General features: G+C 39.0%; 1 protein-coding gene across 3 annotated transcripts; it reads right to left on the bottom strand.

The window, feature by feature from the left end:
• Positions 1–2,965: 2,965 nt before the first annotated feature.
• On the bottom strand, positions 2,966–9,989 carry ddx23 (DEAD (Asp-Glu-Ala-Asp) box polypeptide 23). Of its 3 annotated transcripts, none has more exons than XM_029506166.1 (17): positions 9,914–9,989; positions 8,785–8,942; positions 8,528–8,659; positions 8,172–8,265; positions 7,860–7,925; positions 7,639–7,777; positions 7,419–7,552; positions 7,169–7,281; positions 6,912–7,055; positions 6,510–6,735; positions 6,086–6,231; positions 5,791–5,968; positions 5,265–5,507; positions 5,019–5,170; positions 4,786–4,894; positions 4,113–4,287; positions 2,966–3,911 (listed from the first exon to the last, which is right to left on the bottom strand). In XM_029506166.1, exons 2-17 carry the CDS (start codon positions 8,940–8,942, stop codon positions 3,688–3,690), a joined length of 2,433 nt encoding a protein of 810 aa, XP_029362026.1. In that variant the 5' UTR covers positions 9,914–9,989; the 3' UTR covers positions 2,966–3,687. The 3 variants fall into 3 exon arrangements, with proteins under 3 accessions (XP_029362026.1, XP_029362028.1, XP_029362027.1); XM_029506168.1 differs by having other exon boundaries at positions 8,172–8,262; XM_029506167.1 differs by having other exon boundaries at positions 8,785–8,955; positions 9,914–9,984.
• Between the last annotated feature and the right edge of the window lie 10,163 nt (positions 9,990–20,152).

Below are 20,152 nucleotides of genomic sequence, written 5' to 3'. Positions count from 1 at the left end.
TCTCAGTTCCAGACTCCCAGTTTCGATTTATCTAAACCAAGGAGACCCCTCCAGGTTTCAGTCATTAACGTTCACGAAGTAAGTAGTCAACAGGGCTACTCACCTCTAAGATGGAAAGGTTTCAGGCTACCAGCTGTACGCAAACTCAAACTTTAGCTGCTTTGCCTAAGGTTTCTCTATTGTAGGATGTCTCATTTACTGGCCTTAAAATTCCTAAGACTTTTAACTATCTTTATTGCATGTATGAGTACAATTATTTTAAGACTATTTGCACATTAATGTCAGAACAGGAACTGAATGACTTACAGATAATCTAATGTAGGAATGTCTACTGTTGAATCAATTTATGGGGAATAGTAATGCATTTGGTTACAATGTATATACTGAATGGGTACCTGGTTTTGTTTCATTGCTACTTAATTTATTGATTTGTTGGATTTTGTTAATATGGACTTGTTTGCTTTTTCAGAGAGATGTTGCATCCATGTGTTGTCAGTTTTTATTCTGAAGCTGGTGAGTGGCGTTTGGGAGACGCACGCACAGTTTTATCGTTCCGTAAACGTTCACAGAGTAAGTATGAAGCTGCAGTACAGCGTCAGTCTTTGCTGTTGCACAGTCACTCTCTGGACACCTCTAAGAATCTAAAAACAGGCACAGAGAATGTAACCACAACTACGAAAGGGATTGTTGTCTTTCTAAAGATGAATTATTTGCCAAACTGCTTGTTTACACCGAGCCATTCACATATTTCAAGCACATGCCGAAAAGCTGCAGCTCTTCTTCAGATCCAGGCGTCAGAGAATGTAAGCTTGCATGCCTTTTGCACCTCCTGGAGACTATGACCCAACCGATCGGCCTGTAATTCGATTGTAGCACGTTACTGATTGTAGCATCCAGAGTTTCTACGCCCAAACTCACCCCTCCCCTCCCTTTGTATGTCTCTGCCTAACATTGTGTTGTATTTTGTATACTGCAGTTTTACAGCTGTCTGGTCCTTTTTTGTTTTGTTTACCAAGGCAAATCCTCAGGTGTAAGTCCTACACGCTCATTTCGCTCAATTTTATGTAACAAATGTATTGTGCTCCCGAAGAACTCGTAGCATCCATGACACAATGTCATTCTGTTCCTGCATCGTTTTTAATCCATGAGCCGATGATGAGTTGGACATGAAGCTGACGAGCAGCGACCTGCCTCTGTTCACATACAGGGTCAAAACTGTCACAGCCTGCTTTAGGAATCACTGGTTTACTGCTTCCATGTTTCACAGGTATCTCTATCTAGTGTTATGTATATTTTGAAGCGAAAAAAAAAAAAAAAATCAGCATGATTGGGGAAAAAAAAAAGAAAAAAAATCTATGCAAGTGTTGCATGAAATCTGATTGTTTCTTTTTACAGTTAAGTATTTTAGTAATGCGTTGATTCTGATTCTCCTCATTGTCTTGTAGTGATAGTCTTGTCTTTGAGGCTACTCACTCCTCATACCACTAACAGCATTATTACTAAAAAAAAAATAATAATAAGAGCGCATCAGTTTTTTTCCACATTGACATTGAGGATGTTTTTCCTCAGTACTAGGTGGACACTCTGTGACACACTTTTAAAAGTCACTCACTAAAACTTGCCCCGGATCAGGCTTATGTTTCTTTCTTTTTTTTTATTTAATTATGATAATAAAAAAAGAACGAGAGAATTATTAAAGCCCTGCATGTCTTAGTCCACCAATTAGCTATTTTCATTATATTTTGGCAGAGTAATTTTTTCAAAGCGGACCAATTTAGCAACTGATACAGCAGTTGAGGTTTTTCAATTTATGAAGCACAATTTTTACAAGGGTTATAATTTAGTTTTCTGTCTTATTCTGTATGCAATACTAAGCCTAACATCGAAAAACTTTAAACGCCTTAGACCATCTGGACTTCCTCTTTTGTGTAAGTAGAAAAAAAATTGCACTACTTTTTTTTGGGGGGGATGGTTGCTTTGTAATGCAATAACTGCACTAAATATAACAATGTAACACCAGACTACGACAGCGTGCTAACGTGACCCAACGCGCCTCTTCCCTCTATTTATCAGAAGAGACAGCAAATGTGTAAAAAGTGAGACATTTCCTGCCTGATGCTGTATAGAATGCTTTCTATTTGAAAATAGATTTACAATGGTGAGTAAAATATGACTTAAACAAAATAAACATGACATTTTATGTACTTTTAACTGTTTGGGTCATTTTTCTGTAATACACTTAATGGTACATTTAATCCTTCAGCAAGTGTACTTTGGCATACCTGGTGTGGTTTATTACCAGAAAACCTAGTGGATGGATTAGATGACATTTGGTTCAAACATCACCTCAGGATAAATTGCAATCATTGTAATAATGCTATAGCTGAAGACATTCCCATTAGCCTAAGCCGCTTGTATTAGTATTGTGTGTGCATAAATTTACATATTTACCACAATATTGAGTCATAATGTTCAGGTTCATCTTCAACACAGTCAGGCGTCTAAGTGAAACTGACACTGGCTCTGCCTACTGTAATTGTTCCTCCAGTTACACTGGCCTGTAAGATATCCTCCAATAGGCACACAAAGTATATGTATATGCAGTGCCATCTCTCAGACATGAGACAGATAGATGCCTGCTAACAGGTGTTAGTGAAGTAGATCTGATTGTTGTGTATTTGTATAGGTAAGCAAGAACTAAAATAGTAAAGCTCAGTGCGCAGATACTAGGCTACAGTTATAATTTAAGAAATCTTTTATTGCTTACATGGCTTGTTGAGGCAATGACTTGAAAGGCAACTAGTTGGGTTACTTGGTACATTACTCTTTACTTTCTGGTTGTTTTTTTTTGTTTTTTTTCCCTTCTTTACGGCATGTCCAGTTTTGGTCAAAATTCCTGAACTGTGATCATCAGCTCCCACATGTTAACATCTTTGCCTGAAAGTATACAAAAAAAAGCTTGGGTGAACATAGCCATGAAAGCAATATCAACTAAACATTCCTGCTCTTCTAACATGAGTGTATGGAGATTGTTTTTTTTTTTTTTTAATACATCTCAAAATTTGCCCAGTGGAGACACCAACATCTATCAAAACTTCATATCCTATTCACATTGTTAACAATATGTTCATGCATTTAGACAGTTACAAGATGGAAGTCAATCCAGTTCGCAGTCTTGACTTGATACAAATGTTTATATTTAAAACATGAATTAGATATTAGCCATTTGTGAAAATATGTGCCATTACTTCAGGCATTGGCTGCTTAAAAACTCAGAAAATTCAGATAGTAATTGAAATAAAAATCATATGCAACACAGCCAAATAACACATCTACACCCACATCCTGGGTGATATTTATCATGGGATGATTACTGAAGGGCAGATAATCAATATTGAACCAACTGATCCTGAACCTGTGCTGTTGCTGATCTGAGTTGAATTCTCAGACATCTGTGACTATTCACATTTGAATCATAACATTTTAAAAACTATGCTGTGATGATTTCAGCAACAGCTGATGTGTCCATTTCTATCCTACTGCACAAAAAGACTAAATCAGATTGACAGAAAGGAAGACGAGGGGACAAACAACTGAAGACACATGCAGAACTAACTGGTAGATGACAAGAGTGCCAAACAGGATTCAGATATTGTGTACAGATGCAGCATGACAAAATAGTCTAAATCAGGCAAAGATAGTCTCCTCTCGTCTCTTCTTGGTCAGGATGGTTCCAGGTTTGTGCTGAGCATCTGGGTGGTTGGCCAGCTCTGGAGGGCAGGTGGAGACGGGGCTCTCCAGGATGGCTTGCTTCAGATCATAGAACACAGCCGAGTCCTCTTTGGTCAGGAAAGTCATGGCCACACCACTCTTACCCGCACGACCCGTACGACCAATACGATGGATGTAGTCTGCAGAAAGAAGAGTAGCACATTGTTACCATCATGAAATAAATGCACAATAATAGCTTAATGGGTATTTTAATTAATTTGTCTGTATGAAATGTAAGTTATCTTTCCTTGGCAAGACTGTTATTGACATTTAAATAAGACTATGGAAAATGAAGAGAAAGCACGCTATTGAGGAAAAGTGCACTGGGGGAGGCCTCTTACCTTCAATGTTCTTGGCCATGTCGTAATTAATGACCATCGAAACGTCCTGGATATCAATACCTCGACCAGCAACGTCTGTGGCCACCAGAATATCTTTGGCTCCGGCCTTGAGATTGGAAAGCGCAAACTCTCTCTGCTCCTGGCCTTTGCCACCGTGCAGTGTACATGCATTGTACTGTGAGAAGAAGAAGCGCAGACAATCATTGATGGTTTTCTTTTTTCCCTTAGAGTTTCCATCTCTACGAATTTTATAAAAAAAAAAAAAAATCTGGATAATAGTCCATTCATTATTACTGCTAGTAACAGGTGGTCTGCCATTTATCTTGGCCTTAACACTGAACCAAGCTAAGTGAGCATTTCCAGCAGTTGAAAATGACTAGCATAGACAATCTCCAGTTGTGTTAAGTGTCTTTAAATACCCTGCAAAATGCTAAAAATAAAATTTTACATTTATTATTATAATCATCAGTAATATTTCTATTGGGCTGTAGAAAATCTGCTGGTGGTGCTAGAGGAACAATCGGGGATCATTAAGGTTGCTGAGTGATTCTCTGGGTAACCATGAATGTCTGTTTAAAATCTAATGACAATCTGGTGGTTTTCTCTCAAAATGTTATATCACCTATGTGAAGTTTTTTGAAGCATGACTGTGGTCTAGTCCACTGTGACTTACCCCCATCTTCTCCAAAGACTTGGCCAAGACATCACAACCCTTCTTCTGGTTGACAAAAATGATAATGGGAGGCTCAAAACCATGTGCCAACACCTCCAGCAGCTTCTTCCTGTACCACACAAAACAAAAAAAACAAAACAAAACAAAAAAAAAAGAAAACCCAAAAACACTCAGTACGACATCCTGGCAGAAATAAACAAAGTTTTGATTTGGTGAGCTTGTGCCTGTCTCACCTCTTCTCTCCTTCTGACATAAGCAGGACCTTCTGTTCAACTCTTTCATGAGGTTTGCCAGCAGAGCCAATGTAGACCACTGCAGGACGTCTCAAGTAGCTCCTGGCCAGTCTCTCCACAGCTGGAGGCATAGTAGCTGTGAACATGACTGTCTGCAAGGTGCAATTAAACACACAGTTAGAAACAAAAATAAAAACATAAGCACCTGGTACCCACATATTTTTATTTTTTTAAATATAAACGTACTTGTCTGTATTTATGCTTCCCTGATTCAAAGTTCATCATCATTTTCTCAGGGTCTTCTGCTTCATCTGTATCTGGCTTCTGATTGGTCACAGGGATGTACTCCAGAATCTTTTGGACATCGGGCTCAAAGCCCATGTCGATCATGCGATCAGCCTCATCGAGGACCACATAGGTGCAGCGACCAAGGACTAGATAGCGGTTCTCCAGCACGTCAATCAGACGACCAGGGGTGGCGATCACAATCTGTTCCATAAAGAAAACATGTATACAGCCAACGCACCATAACTGTCTGTATAATCAGGTCTGTGTGTTCTGATTTGAGGCTTAATACTAAGTAAATATGAGACTGGATGATTACCTCACTGTAATTATTCACAAAAACTTATTGAAGTCAGTATAAATGAGGTGTAGGAAAGTTACCATGTCAGAATGAGACTTACTGACATACAGGCCAAACAGAGATTTTAGAAACATTTCATGCTCGCAATTACACTCTGAATGGAAGTATAATTGCAGAATGTCTCACCTCACAGCCCATCCTGAGACGGAAGCCCTGGTCCTCTCTTGAGATTCCTCCTATCACAGCCACTGTACGGATGCCAAGTGGTTTACCAAACTTTATGGTCTCCTCTTCAATCTGCTGCGCCAACTCACGAGTTGGAGCGAGGATCACAGCATAGGGACCCTGGTCTGAGTCCTCAATCCTGCAGCAACAACCCAGTATTGCGTCAGGACACATGCAGCAGTGAAATGAAAATTAAAAATAAAGCGTGACATTAGCAGGGGGTCGACTTGAGGTCACTGATTCATGGAGGTTTTACCTGTCAATTTTAGGCAGGGTGGTGATCCAGACAAGCAGTGGAATCAGGAAAGCAGCTGTTTTACCGCTACCCGTTTCAGCCACACCAATGATGTCACGGTTCTGTAAGCCAATAGGAATGGCCTGTCTCTGAATAGGTGTTGGATCCTGGATTTGAAAAGAAAGAAAGAAAAAAAAAAAAAACATGAGTTTCCATTCATTTTGCACAAAGACAGTCATACACCTTTTAACACAACACACACCAAAACAAGTCATCAGTCTATCAGAGGGTTGATGTATAGACAACAACTCCTAATTTGGAGACTTTTTTTTTTTTAATTCCCAAACTCATGAAATATCCAGCAACACACTTTAATACCAATTCACTGAAAACATTGGGACTGTGCTTCCCATTGCATAATGTCTTCCTGTACACATGATCTGACCTTGTAGCCACATTTGTCGATGACCTCCAAAATGTGGGCTGGCAGCGGGTACTCCTTCCAGTTTCTGATGGGGTTTGGGATTTTTCCTCCCTTAGTGGTGATGCTGTAGTCCTCTCTGAAGATTCGCCAGTCTCTGTCCGTCATCTCATCCAGTTTCTTCTGGGACCAATGTCTGTCGTCCCAGCGCTGCTTGGCCTCTTTTTTACGCATCTTCTTCAGTCTCGTCCTGAAGGCAGAAGAGAATAAAGATTGGATTGTTTTGGGGTGCAGGTAAAGCAGAAGATGATGTGGTTATAATTGGTTATTTATATTTTTAGAGTGGCTTTCTTCTTGGATTTCAACACGTGTGTGTGTACTCGCTTAAGCCACACACAGAGCTGATCACTTTGCTGCTTTACTCACTCTTCCTGCTCCTTCTCTTCCAGCGTGCGCCTTTTCTCCATCAGGTCACCATAGAAACGTGACTGCTCTCTTTTCTGCTGCTTCAAGTCGATGCCAGCAATGAAGCCTCGTCCATACAACTGCACTTGATGCTTTTCTTTGTAACTGGGACACAGATTATTTGAGTTATTGAGACTGGTACCTATTGTGCCAAAATATAAAAAAAAAACTGCTTTAATTCAGGAGATAAGTATCCAAAAGCTATAATGCTGACTTACATTGGATTGTAATCGACTGACGTGTCTTCAGAAGCATCCCATTCAAACACAAACTTTCTATCATTCAGATGACGAGTTCTCCGACGTTTCTTGATCCCACCGAGGTATCGCTCCTGCAAAGATGAGATATTTACTTATTTAGTACATTATCCATCCATCGCCGGGGACGGGCCATGTGGCAGCAGACTAAGAAAGACATTCTAGATGTTTTTCCCCTTGGTTTCCTATTGGTTTTTCTTCTTGGACAAACCTTGATGGCTTGGAGCTCTTTGCTTTTATCTTTCTCTTCTCTGAGCTTTTGTCGCCCATCATCATCTTCATTCCCATTGTTTTCTCTCTCCATTCGCTCTCTTCTCTCTCGTCTCTCTCTTTCCTGAGGATCCTCTGTAACCAACAGTCTAGTTACACAATAATATGCTTTGCAAAAAGCAGATTTTCTACAACAGAAAAGACAAGCAGTTGATACACACCTAGCATTTTTCTTCCTATGTCCTGGAACATCCTTCTTTTCTTCCTCTCCTCTTCCAACAATCTCTTTCTCTCCTCTGTCTGTTGTACCCTTCGTTTCAGAGCCTCAGCTTCTCGTTCTTCTTTGGAAAGGAACTTGGGCTGAAAAGGAAAAAAAATAAATATGTGGAACAAATAATCATACTAACTAATACCTAAACTAGTACCTCAGAGAATGTTTTACCTTTGCCTCTGCTTCCTCGTCTGCCTTTTTTTTGGCAAGAAGCTCTTCTAAAGATAGGGGCTGTACCTGAAAAGAGGCCAAGGTAAGTTTAGGCACTACCTATTGGACACAAAACAATTTCAGTGCTTTACAGAGGCATAGACAGACAGTCAAAATAAAACATTAGGATCGCATTAAAATTGCATTTAAACAATTCAAATCTGAAGGAATAACATTTGGCCAAAGGGTGCACTTCTCTGTTCAGAATCAACGCACATTAAAAATTAAAGTTAACGAGAAACAATGTGCCACTGCGAGAGTAAACCAGAATACCTTCTCTTTCTTCTTTTTATCATCTTCTTCCTCTTCTGTCTTTATATCCTTCTCTCTTTTTAGCTTGGAATCCTTTGACTTTGGTGAGAAACTCCTTTAAAATGAAGAACGACACACGTGAAATCGGTTTTCATGGATTTAGTCTGTCATGATTACAAACTAGATGTTTGTATATTAATATTCTTTGCTAGATGTTTTTTTTTTATAGAAAACTATTATTTGAGGGAATGTATGAAAATGTTAAGTACAGTAAATGTCAATGATTCAAACAAAAAAGAGTTTGAGTGCTGTGGGTAAAACATCACAATCTAAAGCTGCTCATAGTTCCCTCTCATATAGCTGTGTATTTCACACACCTGGACCTTTTGGTGCGATCTTTATCACGTCGATGGCCATCTCTGTCTTTGCGGCTCCTCTCCCTGTCCTTATCTCTGTCACGGTCCTTGTCTCTGTCCTTGTCTCTATCCTTGTCTTTTGTGCGACGGTCTCTGTAGTCAATAAACAAATTTAAGTTTTATCATTTTGACAAAAAGCATACAAAATTAAATAGGATCATGCAAAAACCCAAAAACAGACTTAGTTAGAACTCAAGTCATGTTAAATATAAACTTACCTTTCTACGGATTTAGAGCGATTTCTTTCACGAGAGCGATGGCGCTTGCGTGAAGGTGAGACCTTACGGTCTCTATCTCGCGAACGGCTGCGTTTCCTCTCCTTTTCTTTGGTCCCTGAGGATTCTGCATCCTTCTTGTCTGTGGAATCAGCTGCCATCTAGAAACAAATGCTTTGAATTTGTGAGGAACTTTTAGGTTTCAGTACATATACATACAAACAAATCATAAAAATGAACTATCTCTACACACACATTTATTTGAGAAATCTTCTGACATGTCACTGTAATCTATTGTGAGATAAAATAATGCCTGATGGTAGCTTATTTTGTTGTGACCTCCTTTTGTAGAACTTTATTGTTGTAGTACATTAAAGATATTCGCTAAACTGCAGCATACCAAGATTCAATAGTCAAATAAACAGTTTTATCTTGCAACTTAATTGAACAGTCAAATTATCCAACCAACAAGAAGAAAGTCTGATGTATAAAATGTTCAAGTAACCATATTTGTTATGGTGTTTTTTATGGTAAAAATTTAACTACTCAAACAATCAGATGGATAATTTTTACTAAAAGAAATGATCCGTCCCCCCCAAAAAATTTATCCGCAATTTACGCTTCAAGATCATTTGTATTGGGCTATTTGTTTAGAGCATTCGTAAAAATAATCTGTTCATGTATGTTTACAGAAATGTATAAAAGTGTTTTTAACTGTGCTAAATACTTCGAATATATGCAGAAACACTGGGATGTACATTGTCCATTTCTACTGTTGACAGTACAGAAATCCAAATCTCAAAATATCTGAGTTTGGATAACACAGTTACGTCGAGTATTAACTTCGGTTGTTTAAATAAAGTTTCAGACTTGGTCGCTATTTATTGTAAGAAATCCCAACTTCCATATCGTGACATTTTTGACAGAGAAAATAATCAAACTAAGCCTGAACAAAATGTGTAGTGGATACCACGAACAAGCTAGCTGCTATTGTTAGCCATTTTAGCAAAAAGGCTAACGGTTTTCAAAAATCCGCTTAATCTGGCATCATTTGAAACCTCGTTCAGGTCAGACCTTTGTGGATGAAGAAACAGAGAAGGACCAAATGACGTTCATAACAATTAAAACTTACCTTCCTCGCTTGTCAACAAAACGATTTCTTAACGCTTCAGGAAGACGCCATGTCGCCCGACACGAGTAGAGGGGCGCCAGGTTGTATGGGAGTTGTAGTTCTTAGAGTTCCTCTTAAAGTCGGTGGAGACAGTTTTTATACTACATTTCCCGGCAAAGGATCTGCTTTCTTTTGAGGGCTCCGATTGTTTGGCTCACGAACACCTAAATGCCCGATAAAAAGTTAATTTCTGAGTCGAAATATTTTCTTCTTAGTTGACAGCCGTATTACAGTTGTAATATCAATACAACAAAGCAGTGTTATTTTTTTTCTTCAAACGCCACGGTCAAATTCAGGCGACGGGGGGTTGTTAGTGTATCAACCCCAAGGTGATTCAAACCACAGCAAAAAAAAAAAAAAAAAAAAGAAAAGAAAAAAACACGTGTTTTTCCGTTTTTCTTGGTGATCTTCTGGACTAAAAGAAGACACCATTGATGCCGGTATTTAAGGATGAAAATTGGGCTGGAGACAAATAGAGGAAGATCAGACTATTAATTATGCTGCAGGCCACCAGAGGGCGACTCCACACTAATCCTGCTCCCCCAGTTTAGCCCATCAGAGGCAGCTATCTGTCTTCCCTCTTGTTGTCAGAGCATCACTGACCTAAATATAGATGATACTTACTGGACTTCTTATTTTACTTTAGTGACTTGTTCTCAGCGACTTAGAGTTTTTGATCCAATGTGGACAAAATTTTACTTGCATTCCAGTGATAAGATGAAGCTACCCTCCTTGCATTTCAAACCAGGCAATTGATTATGTTAATTTGGATGTCACATTTTCATGGCTTGCTGAATTTTATATACTAATTATTAAAGAAAATAACTGCATCCTCACAATGGGGTTATCCAGGTGGAGGGGAAAAAACAGCACAGTATCGGTCAATCAGGAACTGTAACTCTTTGTTTGTTTCAATTGACTGCACCCCTTCACCCCCATCTTACATCCTACCTACATGCTCATCTGGGATAACATTTCTGTCAAAATGTTTAATTAAGAGAAACTTGTATTTGTAAATTTTTAAAAAAAATATCTTTTCTTGAAAATAAATACTAAGGACTGTAAATAAGGGACATCTGTGTAAACAAATGAAGTGATAGAAACAGATGACACAGTTAACATTGTTTTGTTTTGTTTTTTTCTCACACTGGTGGAGACAATTTTTCATGAGTAATACAATGAAGATGCTTAAAAGATTACAAGATTCACAGATGATGTTGGTAACAACAGCAAAACTTGCTAATAACTCCTTTTAGGTCCAAAACTAGATTTCAACAGAGTGTCTTTGTTGGTTGATACTGGACTTTAGTGGAATACATTTCTGACACATTTGCAATTAATGAAATTACATAGATGAAAATAAGATGGAATAATCTTTGTTTTTGTTGTTCTTTCAAAAGACTAATCCAGTCTTGACCAATTCCATTTATCCAAATTAAAAAAAGATTCATATATTTTAAATTCTGATATGCATTTATAAGAAATCCATAAGAATCAATATTTTAAAATATAATTTTTTTTTAGATGTAACAATACGGAAAAATTGCCCTTCTATGTCCATTTGACAGAACAAATTAAGTCATTTAATAGGATTTAAATACCAAACCTAAATCTATCTATCTAAATCAAGTGGGACAGTCTCTTATTAGTCTGTTTGCCTGGAGGAAGACTAAAAGGTCTGCAGTAGGAATCAGACCTATCATCTATTGTTGACCACAGGCAATCTAGTGTAACGATGATGAAATATATGTGTGCTCAGTTCTTGGAAACATTTAGCCCCTGCACCATATTATCATTCACAAAGTGCAATCAGTTCAGAGAACAGACCATGTTTTTCCTTTTATTTAAAACACAGTGCTCCTGCAAACAGTAGAAAGTACTTTAGATGTTGCTGTTTTTGACTACAGTCCAGATTGCCTCGATGCTGGTTTGTATTCTGGACCTGCCTTTCCATCCTCAGGGAGATGAAGAGAGATTTATGGAGCCCTTCTGAAGGTGAAGGCAGTTTCAGCAGGAACAGATCAAAGTTGATGGTAAAAAAAAAGAATGAAAAAAGAAAACCAAAAAAAAAAAAAAAAAACACACAAAGGAGAAAGGCAATGGGGAAGAAAACTAGGAACTTGTTAGATAGTAAAAGTCAGAGTTATTGTTTCATGTACTGACCAGAGTTTTTCAATTTTACCAATTAGCTTTCATTGGAAAAGTCTGAATAAAGGGATGAAAGCTGTGAAATTTAGTAAAATGGAGTATGAATTCCTTTTACCTCATATTACAGCTTCTAATCATGCTTAGAAAATGTGTTCTTTAACTGGAGAAAATGTTTCCTCATGTTTGGCCCTATTCATAGTAGACAATTTGTTTTATTGTTAAAGGAAAAGCACAAGTGTTAATGATGACATTAACAATGAACTTTTTACCAGTAAAGTCAATTTAGCCTTGAAATAGAATCATCAAGTGTCGTGAAGACATGATGACTGTTATTAATAAAATCTGGGTGTACAGGTCGGTCACATGTTCATGTGTCTCCCATTAAAAAGGTTTATTTAATCAAAATAATACATTTTTTAAATGCTGTTATTTCTCTATGATCTGAACTGTTCTCTATTTTAGAGACATTCTTGCGATGTCACCAGAATGGAGAGAATAGGAAAAACACCCTTTATTCCAATTTGGCAGTTTGAGTGTGTTACAACAGTTGTTCCTTTACATTAAGAAGTTTGAAAATAGCAGTAACCGTATAAACACATCGCAGAATAATGAATAAATCCTTTTAAATTGATATAACCAAACTTTGTATGCTTTATTACTTAATGTGATGTTGCTGACAGTAGTCTATTTAATTTACACTATGCATTGCAGTATGCAGCAGGGTTTTCTTTGGGAGCAAAGTGGGAAACAAAAGGTGTAACTGTTGGACACGTTAGAGTGGCATTGTGTCTGGTCAACGTTGTCATTTTGTGTCTCTACAAAGTCCACCTGCACCTCAGTACCTCAAAAAACGTGCATCCTCAGACCTTAGTTGCCATGACTATCCTACATTTCCCATAATATGTACAATATTTAGACTATTGGTAAAATAAAACTTGTATAGATAAGATTTATGAAAACAGTCAAGTTTGATATATTATGTCTCATATTCCTATTGGTTATTCATTTTTAAAGCATTAAAGCTCTCCAACTCCCCACGTGTTGTGATTGTGTCACAACTTGTTAATGAGTCCTCAGGTCCAGAAGCTGAACTGTTTTCAGTCAGTGTTGTGCAATTTCGACTGTTACCTGATTTTGGATCACTAACAGCTGACTATGGATAACAGTTAGAAAATGGCTTTGTGTCAACACAGAGATTTTAGAGCACTGACCAGTCCAGCCAATTTAGTCAACACACCTTTAAACGGAGAATATATGATTCAAAAGATTCCACTGAGTGGTAAATGATTGGAAGCGCTAGAAAGGGACTCTTGCTGGAGCCAAATGATTGTTGTCCAGATGTGCACACATCACATTTCTAACAGTAACTCTCCTCCCCATCTCTTACAGTCAACCCCCATCCCAGACACCTCGACTCCCCTGGTTGTGTATTCTCCCACATGAGCTGTGGTTTCCTAATTAAAGTGTCACATGAGCCTTCGTTATAGACATGCCCTCAAGGTGTGTCAAATGGGCCACAATGGCATGAAGTGAGCAGTAGATCTGCTGAAGGTGAACAGGATGCATAAACAGGACAGTGTGGGGATGTCGCAGTGGGGGAAATGAGGATGGCTGTACCAGGAGAGGCTATTTACCCCTGTCAGACACAAGGGTCTTCCCATTGGAGAAAAGGTGTGTGAACCTGGCTCACTTCGCTGCAGCTAGGAACAACAAAATATGCAGAGCAGACAAGATAAACTGCTTCGTAAACACAACACACACTGGCACATATTAATGCACCATTTTAGATAAACATCATCATGCATGGATGCAGTCAGCTGCACATACGGTCCTCTACATGAGGAGATTATAAAACAGTAAAAACTGTAAAAAACAAAACATAAACGTAAATAACAGCATTTACTAAAACACTGTGGAAGGAAGCCTTGTATTTACTGAATGTTACATTTTCTTTCAGCACATATGCACAGTATGCTAATACAGTGTAATATGGTTAATATTAATGGAAATCAGTCCTCAGGGTTCAGGGCTATAGAAGGGTTGTGGTGAGTGCTGTCTGGTGATGTTTGTGTGCCTCATTAAGTGGCCCAAAGCACATAGACATTCACAGGCTGAGAGCCGCCCTGCTGCCGAAACCTGTCATATCTGAGTAACTTTAGACTGAGCAATCAGACAGAGGGGGACAGAATGATTGAACGAAACTTCACTTCGACGAGTCTCCGCTTTGGGTTTTCCTATTTTTATGCCAATGCTGGCTGCTGGTCTGTTCCTTTGTTTGGAAGAAGGAAACCAGAGCAGCTTAAGCATGTATAAAAAGTCCTTTAGAGAAATGGACAACTGTAATATGAATCTATATCAAGAGCTTGGATTTTAACAAATGAATAGGCAGTTTAAAGGAGTAGTTTTTCAGTTGGCCTATCATGGCATATATGACAATTAACTAAACAAGATATATATAAATGTTGGCTGTTTAGTGGATTTTGTTACCTCTGCGCATAGCCAGTCATCTGTCTTCAGTCTTAATGCTTAGCGAAGCTACCTGGCTGCCGGCTGTCACTTTATAAACCAGCAAGGCGTGAGAGGGGTGTCAATATTTGCTTTTGTCTGCAAGAGAGCAGAGTGTATTTCCCAAAGTATCACAGTGTTAAATTGAGAATGCAGACAGTATGTATAAAAAAGTGTAAAGACATCTTAGAGGCCATGTCTACTGAAAATAACCTCAGAGATGCAGATGCCCATATGGGACACTCCTCCGTCTACTTCCCACCCAGCTGAGCCTTTGAGTTACAGCCCCATTTTCCATCCAGGGACAGGAGTTATGACAGTATCAGAGCAGCTGCTGTGGCAAAGCTTTCTGTTATAGTGGATGTGTATGTGTTTGTGTGTACTCGGTGTGTGCGCCAGGCATATGAGGGAATGTAACCCATATAGCATGCCAGCCGACAGATAGCTCATCAGTAACCAGGCAGCATGCTGCAGCTTTGCAAAGCCCCATCCACTCGTCAGCCCTCTGCCTCTGTCTCTGCTGCTGATAGGTTGATCATACAAATGTGAGAGTGAGACTCCTTCATATGCATGTTTTTTTTTTTGTGAGGGTCTGCGCTGCCATGCCTGATAGATGATGTGCTTATGTGGTAATGAGCCACAGTGCACTGTAACCATTTTCCCTGACTCCCCGAGAGGGTTTCAGATGGCAGCACGCCTCTCTATATCACCCTCCCTCCTTCTCCTGATGCTGATCCTTAACAGTTACACCATCTCTGCTGCAGGCATCATCCATCCAGGGGCCAACAGAAAAATGTCTAGACTGCTCAGATCACTCGCTCCATACCTGTTCATTAGTTTACATCCAACATGTCAGTGCTGTACATATGTCATTCTTGGCCTGTATGTCCAGTTTCAGGCATGGATTGATTTACAGAAGCTATTGTGGACACGGTGGTAACTTCATCAGCAAAGCAGCTGTTTCTTTTCATTCATTCATTCATCTTCTACCACTTATCTGTTTCCAGGTCACAGGGGGTGCTGGAGCCAATCCCAGCTCATATTGGGCGAGGGCGGGGTCACCCTGGACAGGCCGACAGTCCATCATAGAGCCAACACAAAGAGATAGACAGAGACCAAAAACCTTTCTTCTCGTTTTTCTTTTGATTAAAGCTCAAGTAAAAAGAAAATAAAATCAATAAATCAAGCACAAATTTTGGAAACACAAATGATCAGAGTGATACATCAGAACTGTTGTTTGTTTCTGTAAAGGATTAACACCAGCAAGCAGCACTGAATACACAATAGTGCGCTTCAGAGATTCTGTGAGTATATTTTGTTTTCACAAAGGTAGCCTAACTGTCTTTATCCTAAACTAAGCTAACCAGCTGCAGGCTCCAGCTTCTGAGCTACCAAGCAGACAAGAAGTGGCATCGATCTTCTTATAAAAATCTTGGCAAGAAGGTAAAGTGCATTTCCAACATTGTTTAACAATTCTTTTAGCCAGGGTCACAAAGAGGGAAAGACCATCTTCATCAAATCAAATCAAAATCAAATCAAATCAGATTTATTTGTATAGCGCCAAATCATAACAAAGTTACATCAAGGCACTTTACATATAGAGCAGGTCTAGACCAAACTCTTTATAAATTTATTTAAAGAGACCCAACAGATCCCCCGATGAGCAAGCACTTGGCAACAGTGGCAAGGAAAAACTTCCTTTAAGAGGCAGAAACCTCGGGCAGAAGCAGGCTCAGGGGGGGCGGCCATCTGCCTCGACCGGTTGGGTTGAGAGAGAGAGAGAGAGAGAGAGAGAGAGAGAGAGAGAGACAGGCAGGCAGGCATTGGAGGGGGGGGGGGGGGGGTGTAGGCAGGAACATGTTGTTGCATGAAGTTCATGGAGTTGAGCTGTAATACAGAATTCATGCTATATGGGACCAGCAGGTGTTGCAGGAACATGGGATGGAGATGAGTCACCACCTGCAGGATGAGGACAGGGAGAGAGAGGAGAGGAACTGGGAGAGACAGAGACTTTGGCAGAACATGGTTAGTAAATGCAGTATAAATGCTTAGAACTGGGTGAAACTGTTTTGTTTTGTTTTTTTTTTTGTTTTTTGTTTTTAAGAAGGATGGTTTTTATCAGCGCATGCAAGGAGGGAGTTAGAGAGAAAGAGGGAGAGAGGGTGACAGGGAGAGACAGAGAGCGAGAGAGAGAGAGAGAGAGAGAGAGAGAGAGAGAGAGAGAGAGAGAGAGAGAGAGAGAGAGAGAGAAGCTCAGTCCTTCCCCCAGCAGCCTAGGCCTATAGCAGCATACCTAAAGAGTAGAGGACTTTTTAACTGTACGCTCTGTCATACAGGAAAGTTTTAAGCCTGGTCTTGAAAGTTACTAAAGAGTCCGCCCCCCGGACCGATGCTGGGAGTTGGTTCCATAGAAGAGGAGCCTGATAACTGAACGATCTGCCTCCAGATTTACTCTTGGAGACTCTAGGAACCACAAGTAAACCTCCATCTAGAGAGCGGAGTGGCCTGCTAGGACAGTAAGGAACTATGAGCTCTCTGAGATACGATGGAGCTTGGCCATTAAGAGCTTTATACGTTAAAAGAAGGATTTTGAATTCTACTCTATATTTTACTGGCATCCAATGAAGAGCAGCTAACACGGGAGAGATGTGATCTCTTTTCCTAGTTCCTGTTAATATTCGTGCAGCAGCGTTCTGAATTAACTGAAGGCCTTTTAGAGATTTGTTTGGACATGCAGATAGTAATGAGTTACAGTAGTCCAGCCTAGAAGTTACAAATGCATGGACTAGTTCATGCTCGTGGTTCAGTGTTTTTGGAATACAGCTAGTGGCTGTCTTGAGGAAAGTTAGATGAGAAAATCAAAACAACTTTCATATTTCTCAGGTAGTCCCTCCTGCAGCAGCCCTTTTTGAGCTTCCTGTTTTTTTTTGTAATTTATGAACTGCAATGAGAACTATATGTTGCCATCAGGACTGAACTGCATTTCCAGATTATTGATGGTTTCCTCAAGTTTAATTCAGGTTGAATATTCCTAATTTAGTAAAAGACAAAATGAGCATTAAAAGTTTGTTAGTTAGTCCAGCAACTATTAAGTCAACCCAAATTAAAGTTTGGTTGCAAAATGAGTATCACTGGCTAAACTTAAAGACGCGAAAAAGCTCTGCTATCAGCCAAGAATATTTTTGTCTTTATAGTAAACCCAGTTTCCGTCTGTAGCTTCACATTTATGGGACTGACAGGTTTTGAGCTTCTCTTCAGTTAAGAGAGCTGTTGCGTGTATTTCAAAAATTTTCCAAATATCCCTTGAAACATAGTCAGGAGAAACCAAACCACAAAGGTACAGCCTCTTTCACAGGGTGATGGCAGTGCCCAAGCCCTTTATCTTCTATGTGCAGTTTAATCATGCCTGCCATCCATGACGGACTCAATGTTCCTTCATCAGAGAGTTATCTGATTTTCAGGGACATCGAATGTACATGGGCCAGTTTCTGATAAATTTGTGTGTGTTTGTGTCTGTTCAAGAGAGAGACAGGGAGATAGAAAATGGAGAAAAGATAAGACAGTGGAGCATCGCAGATACACAGGCTGGCAGCTCAGTGTATCAAAATGACGATCAAAGCACTTCTACGTTTCCAGCTGCAGAAAATCAATGTTGGAGCCGACAAGAGATTAAATTTATCAGAGACGGGCGATGCAGAGTATATTCTCACAGTTTCCTCTCCTTCTATTGTACAAAGGTGATGAATAACGAGGTCAGGAGTCCCTGTTCTATCCTGTGTGGGATAGTTCAGGAATGCCAAACATTCGGCCACCTCACTCGCATCATATCATCAGAGAGTAGAAGAGAATATGACAGCAGGATGTGGTCAGGGAGATTCTGATAAAATCCAGTATCAGTCTGAGAAAGACTAAGCAAATATAATAATGGAGGTCAGGGAGGATGGTTGGTTACATAAGGGAGAGAAAGAGAAATTGAGAGACATAAAAGTAAACCAGCTGCAGTAGAAAAATGTTTTTAAAAATATATATCCTTGGAGGAATATTTAGTTCTTTGTGAAATCTGTTACAGCTTTAACCACATGTGAGCCTTTTTTCAGTTAGCATAAATAGTATAAAGGCATACGCATTATTTAATGTATGAGTGAACATATTTTCACAGCTTATTTCAAAATTGATGGAAAAAAACAACAGACCTGAGATTGCTCATTAAGTATCTCTCAAACATAAACTATCCAACTGTTACAATCAGGAGTTTAGAAAAGATTTTAGAAATACTGATTTGAATAAATATCTCCCCAAGAAATCACGAAAACAGCCTCCTTTTGAATGACAACTATTTTCCTTTCAATCAATTTCCTCTGGATATCAACATGCTTACAGTCCTGTACTTAGTATGAGTTTAAATAAATATTTGCATTGAGCCGTCACATGTAGTTTTTACAAGCATTGTACATTAGCCTGTATTGCACAGCTATTAGAAAGTTTAAACTTCAGTAGAGTTTTACACGTTAAGTGAAACTGGGTCACAGTACACATCGGAGAACAATATGGATATCTATAGCTAGTACAGGCTGGTCCATACTGTTGGCTAATTTAGCTGATTAATGGCGCTAACTTGTTCACTAAATTCATAAAAAAACCTAGAAGTAGTTTACAACAGGGGACAGTCATGTTTCAGCTTACGTAGCAAAAATCTATTTTCATATTAACTTATTTAGATGCTTTGAAGTCTCTAAATAAAGTGATAATGATTTTTAGATTTACAGTGATCTGCTAACTGGAGAGCTATACATGAGCAAGTTGGCTTGTTTCTTTGGCCGTATTTTAGTGAACCATTGATGATCATGTGAATGATGGGGACATGCACAAATGTCAAATCCCTTAGCAACAGAAAGCAATAGAAAGTAGAAAATTTTCCAAACAAATCATGAACAGCCTAAATTAATGCGTGCTTTTGTCTTCGGAGGTCATGCGTGCACGGGCACCAAGCTGCTCAGTCAGTTGGCCTGTCAGTCAGAAACACAGTAGATTAATATGTTTTATGGCCTTACTGCTGAGATTGTGTAGTAAAGTTCTGTGCCAATGGTCTGGGAATAATATAATATTATCATTCTTATTAAAGACAAAATAAACAACACGCTGCCGAGTTATCAGTCTTTGTTTCTGTCAAGGAGCCTTGAACCTGATTAAATTATCCAAATAATCATTTGTTCTAACTTGATAGTGAAACTGAGAAGTTTCTGGTGTTCTTTGATGTGATGTGTAAAAAAAACAAAAAGAAAAGAAAAACAGTCAAAATGAACGCACTTGAAGGGTATAGGCTGTCTTCCCAAATTTCTGGTAGGTTGTAGGTTTGTGTAAATGGTTCATCAAAGAAAGAAAAACACAGACTTGTACATAAACTTCAAACATTTATTCAAATTAAAGTTTAAAGATGAAAATAGCATTTGACAATAACAAATACAGAATTCAGTCAATAATTTAATTTAAGCCATAATCGGCTGCTTGATGCAAAAATTTTTCTTTACTTCAGTAACATTCTTTTTT

This window comes from Echeneis naucrates, chromosome 7 (genome assembly GCF_900963305.1).
Source record: "Echeneis naucrates chromosome 7, fEcheNa1.1, whole genome shotgun sequence".
In the NCBI taxonomy this organism is placed as follows: Eukaryota; Metazoa; Chordata; class Actinopteri; order Carangiformes; family Echeneidae; genus Echeneis; species Echeneis naucrates.
The sequence above is the reverse complement of the archived record's forward strand: the minus strand, read 5'-3'. Positions and strand labels throughout refer to the sequence as shown.

Coding starts and splice junctions, on each gene's coding strand:
- ddx23 (XM_029506166.1), bottom strand. CDS start 8,942: ATGGCAGCTGATTCCACAGACAAGAAGGATGCAGAATCCTCAGGGACC. Junction 8,266..8,527: donor GATCGCACCAAAAGGTCCAG/GTGTGTGAAATA, acceptor TTCATTTTAAAG/GAGTTTCTCACCAAAGTCAA. Junction 5,508..5,790: donor GTCTCAGGATGGGCTGTGAG/GTGAGACATTCT, acceptor TTTATGGAACAG/ATTGTGATCGCCACCCCTGG.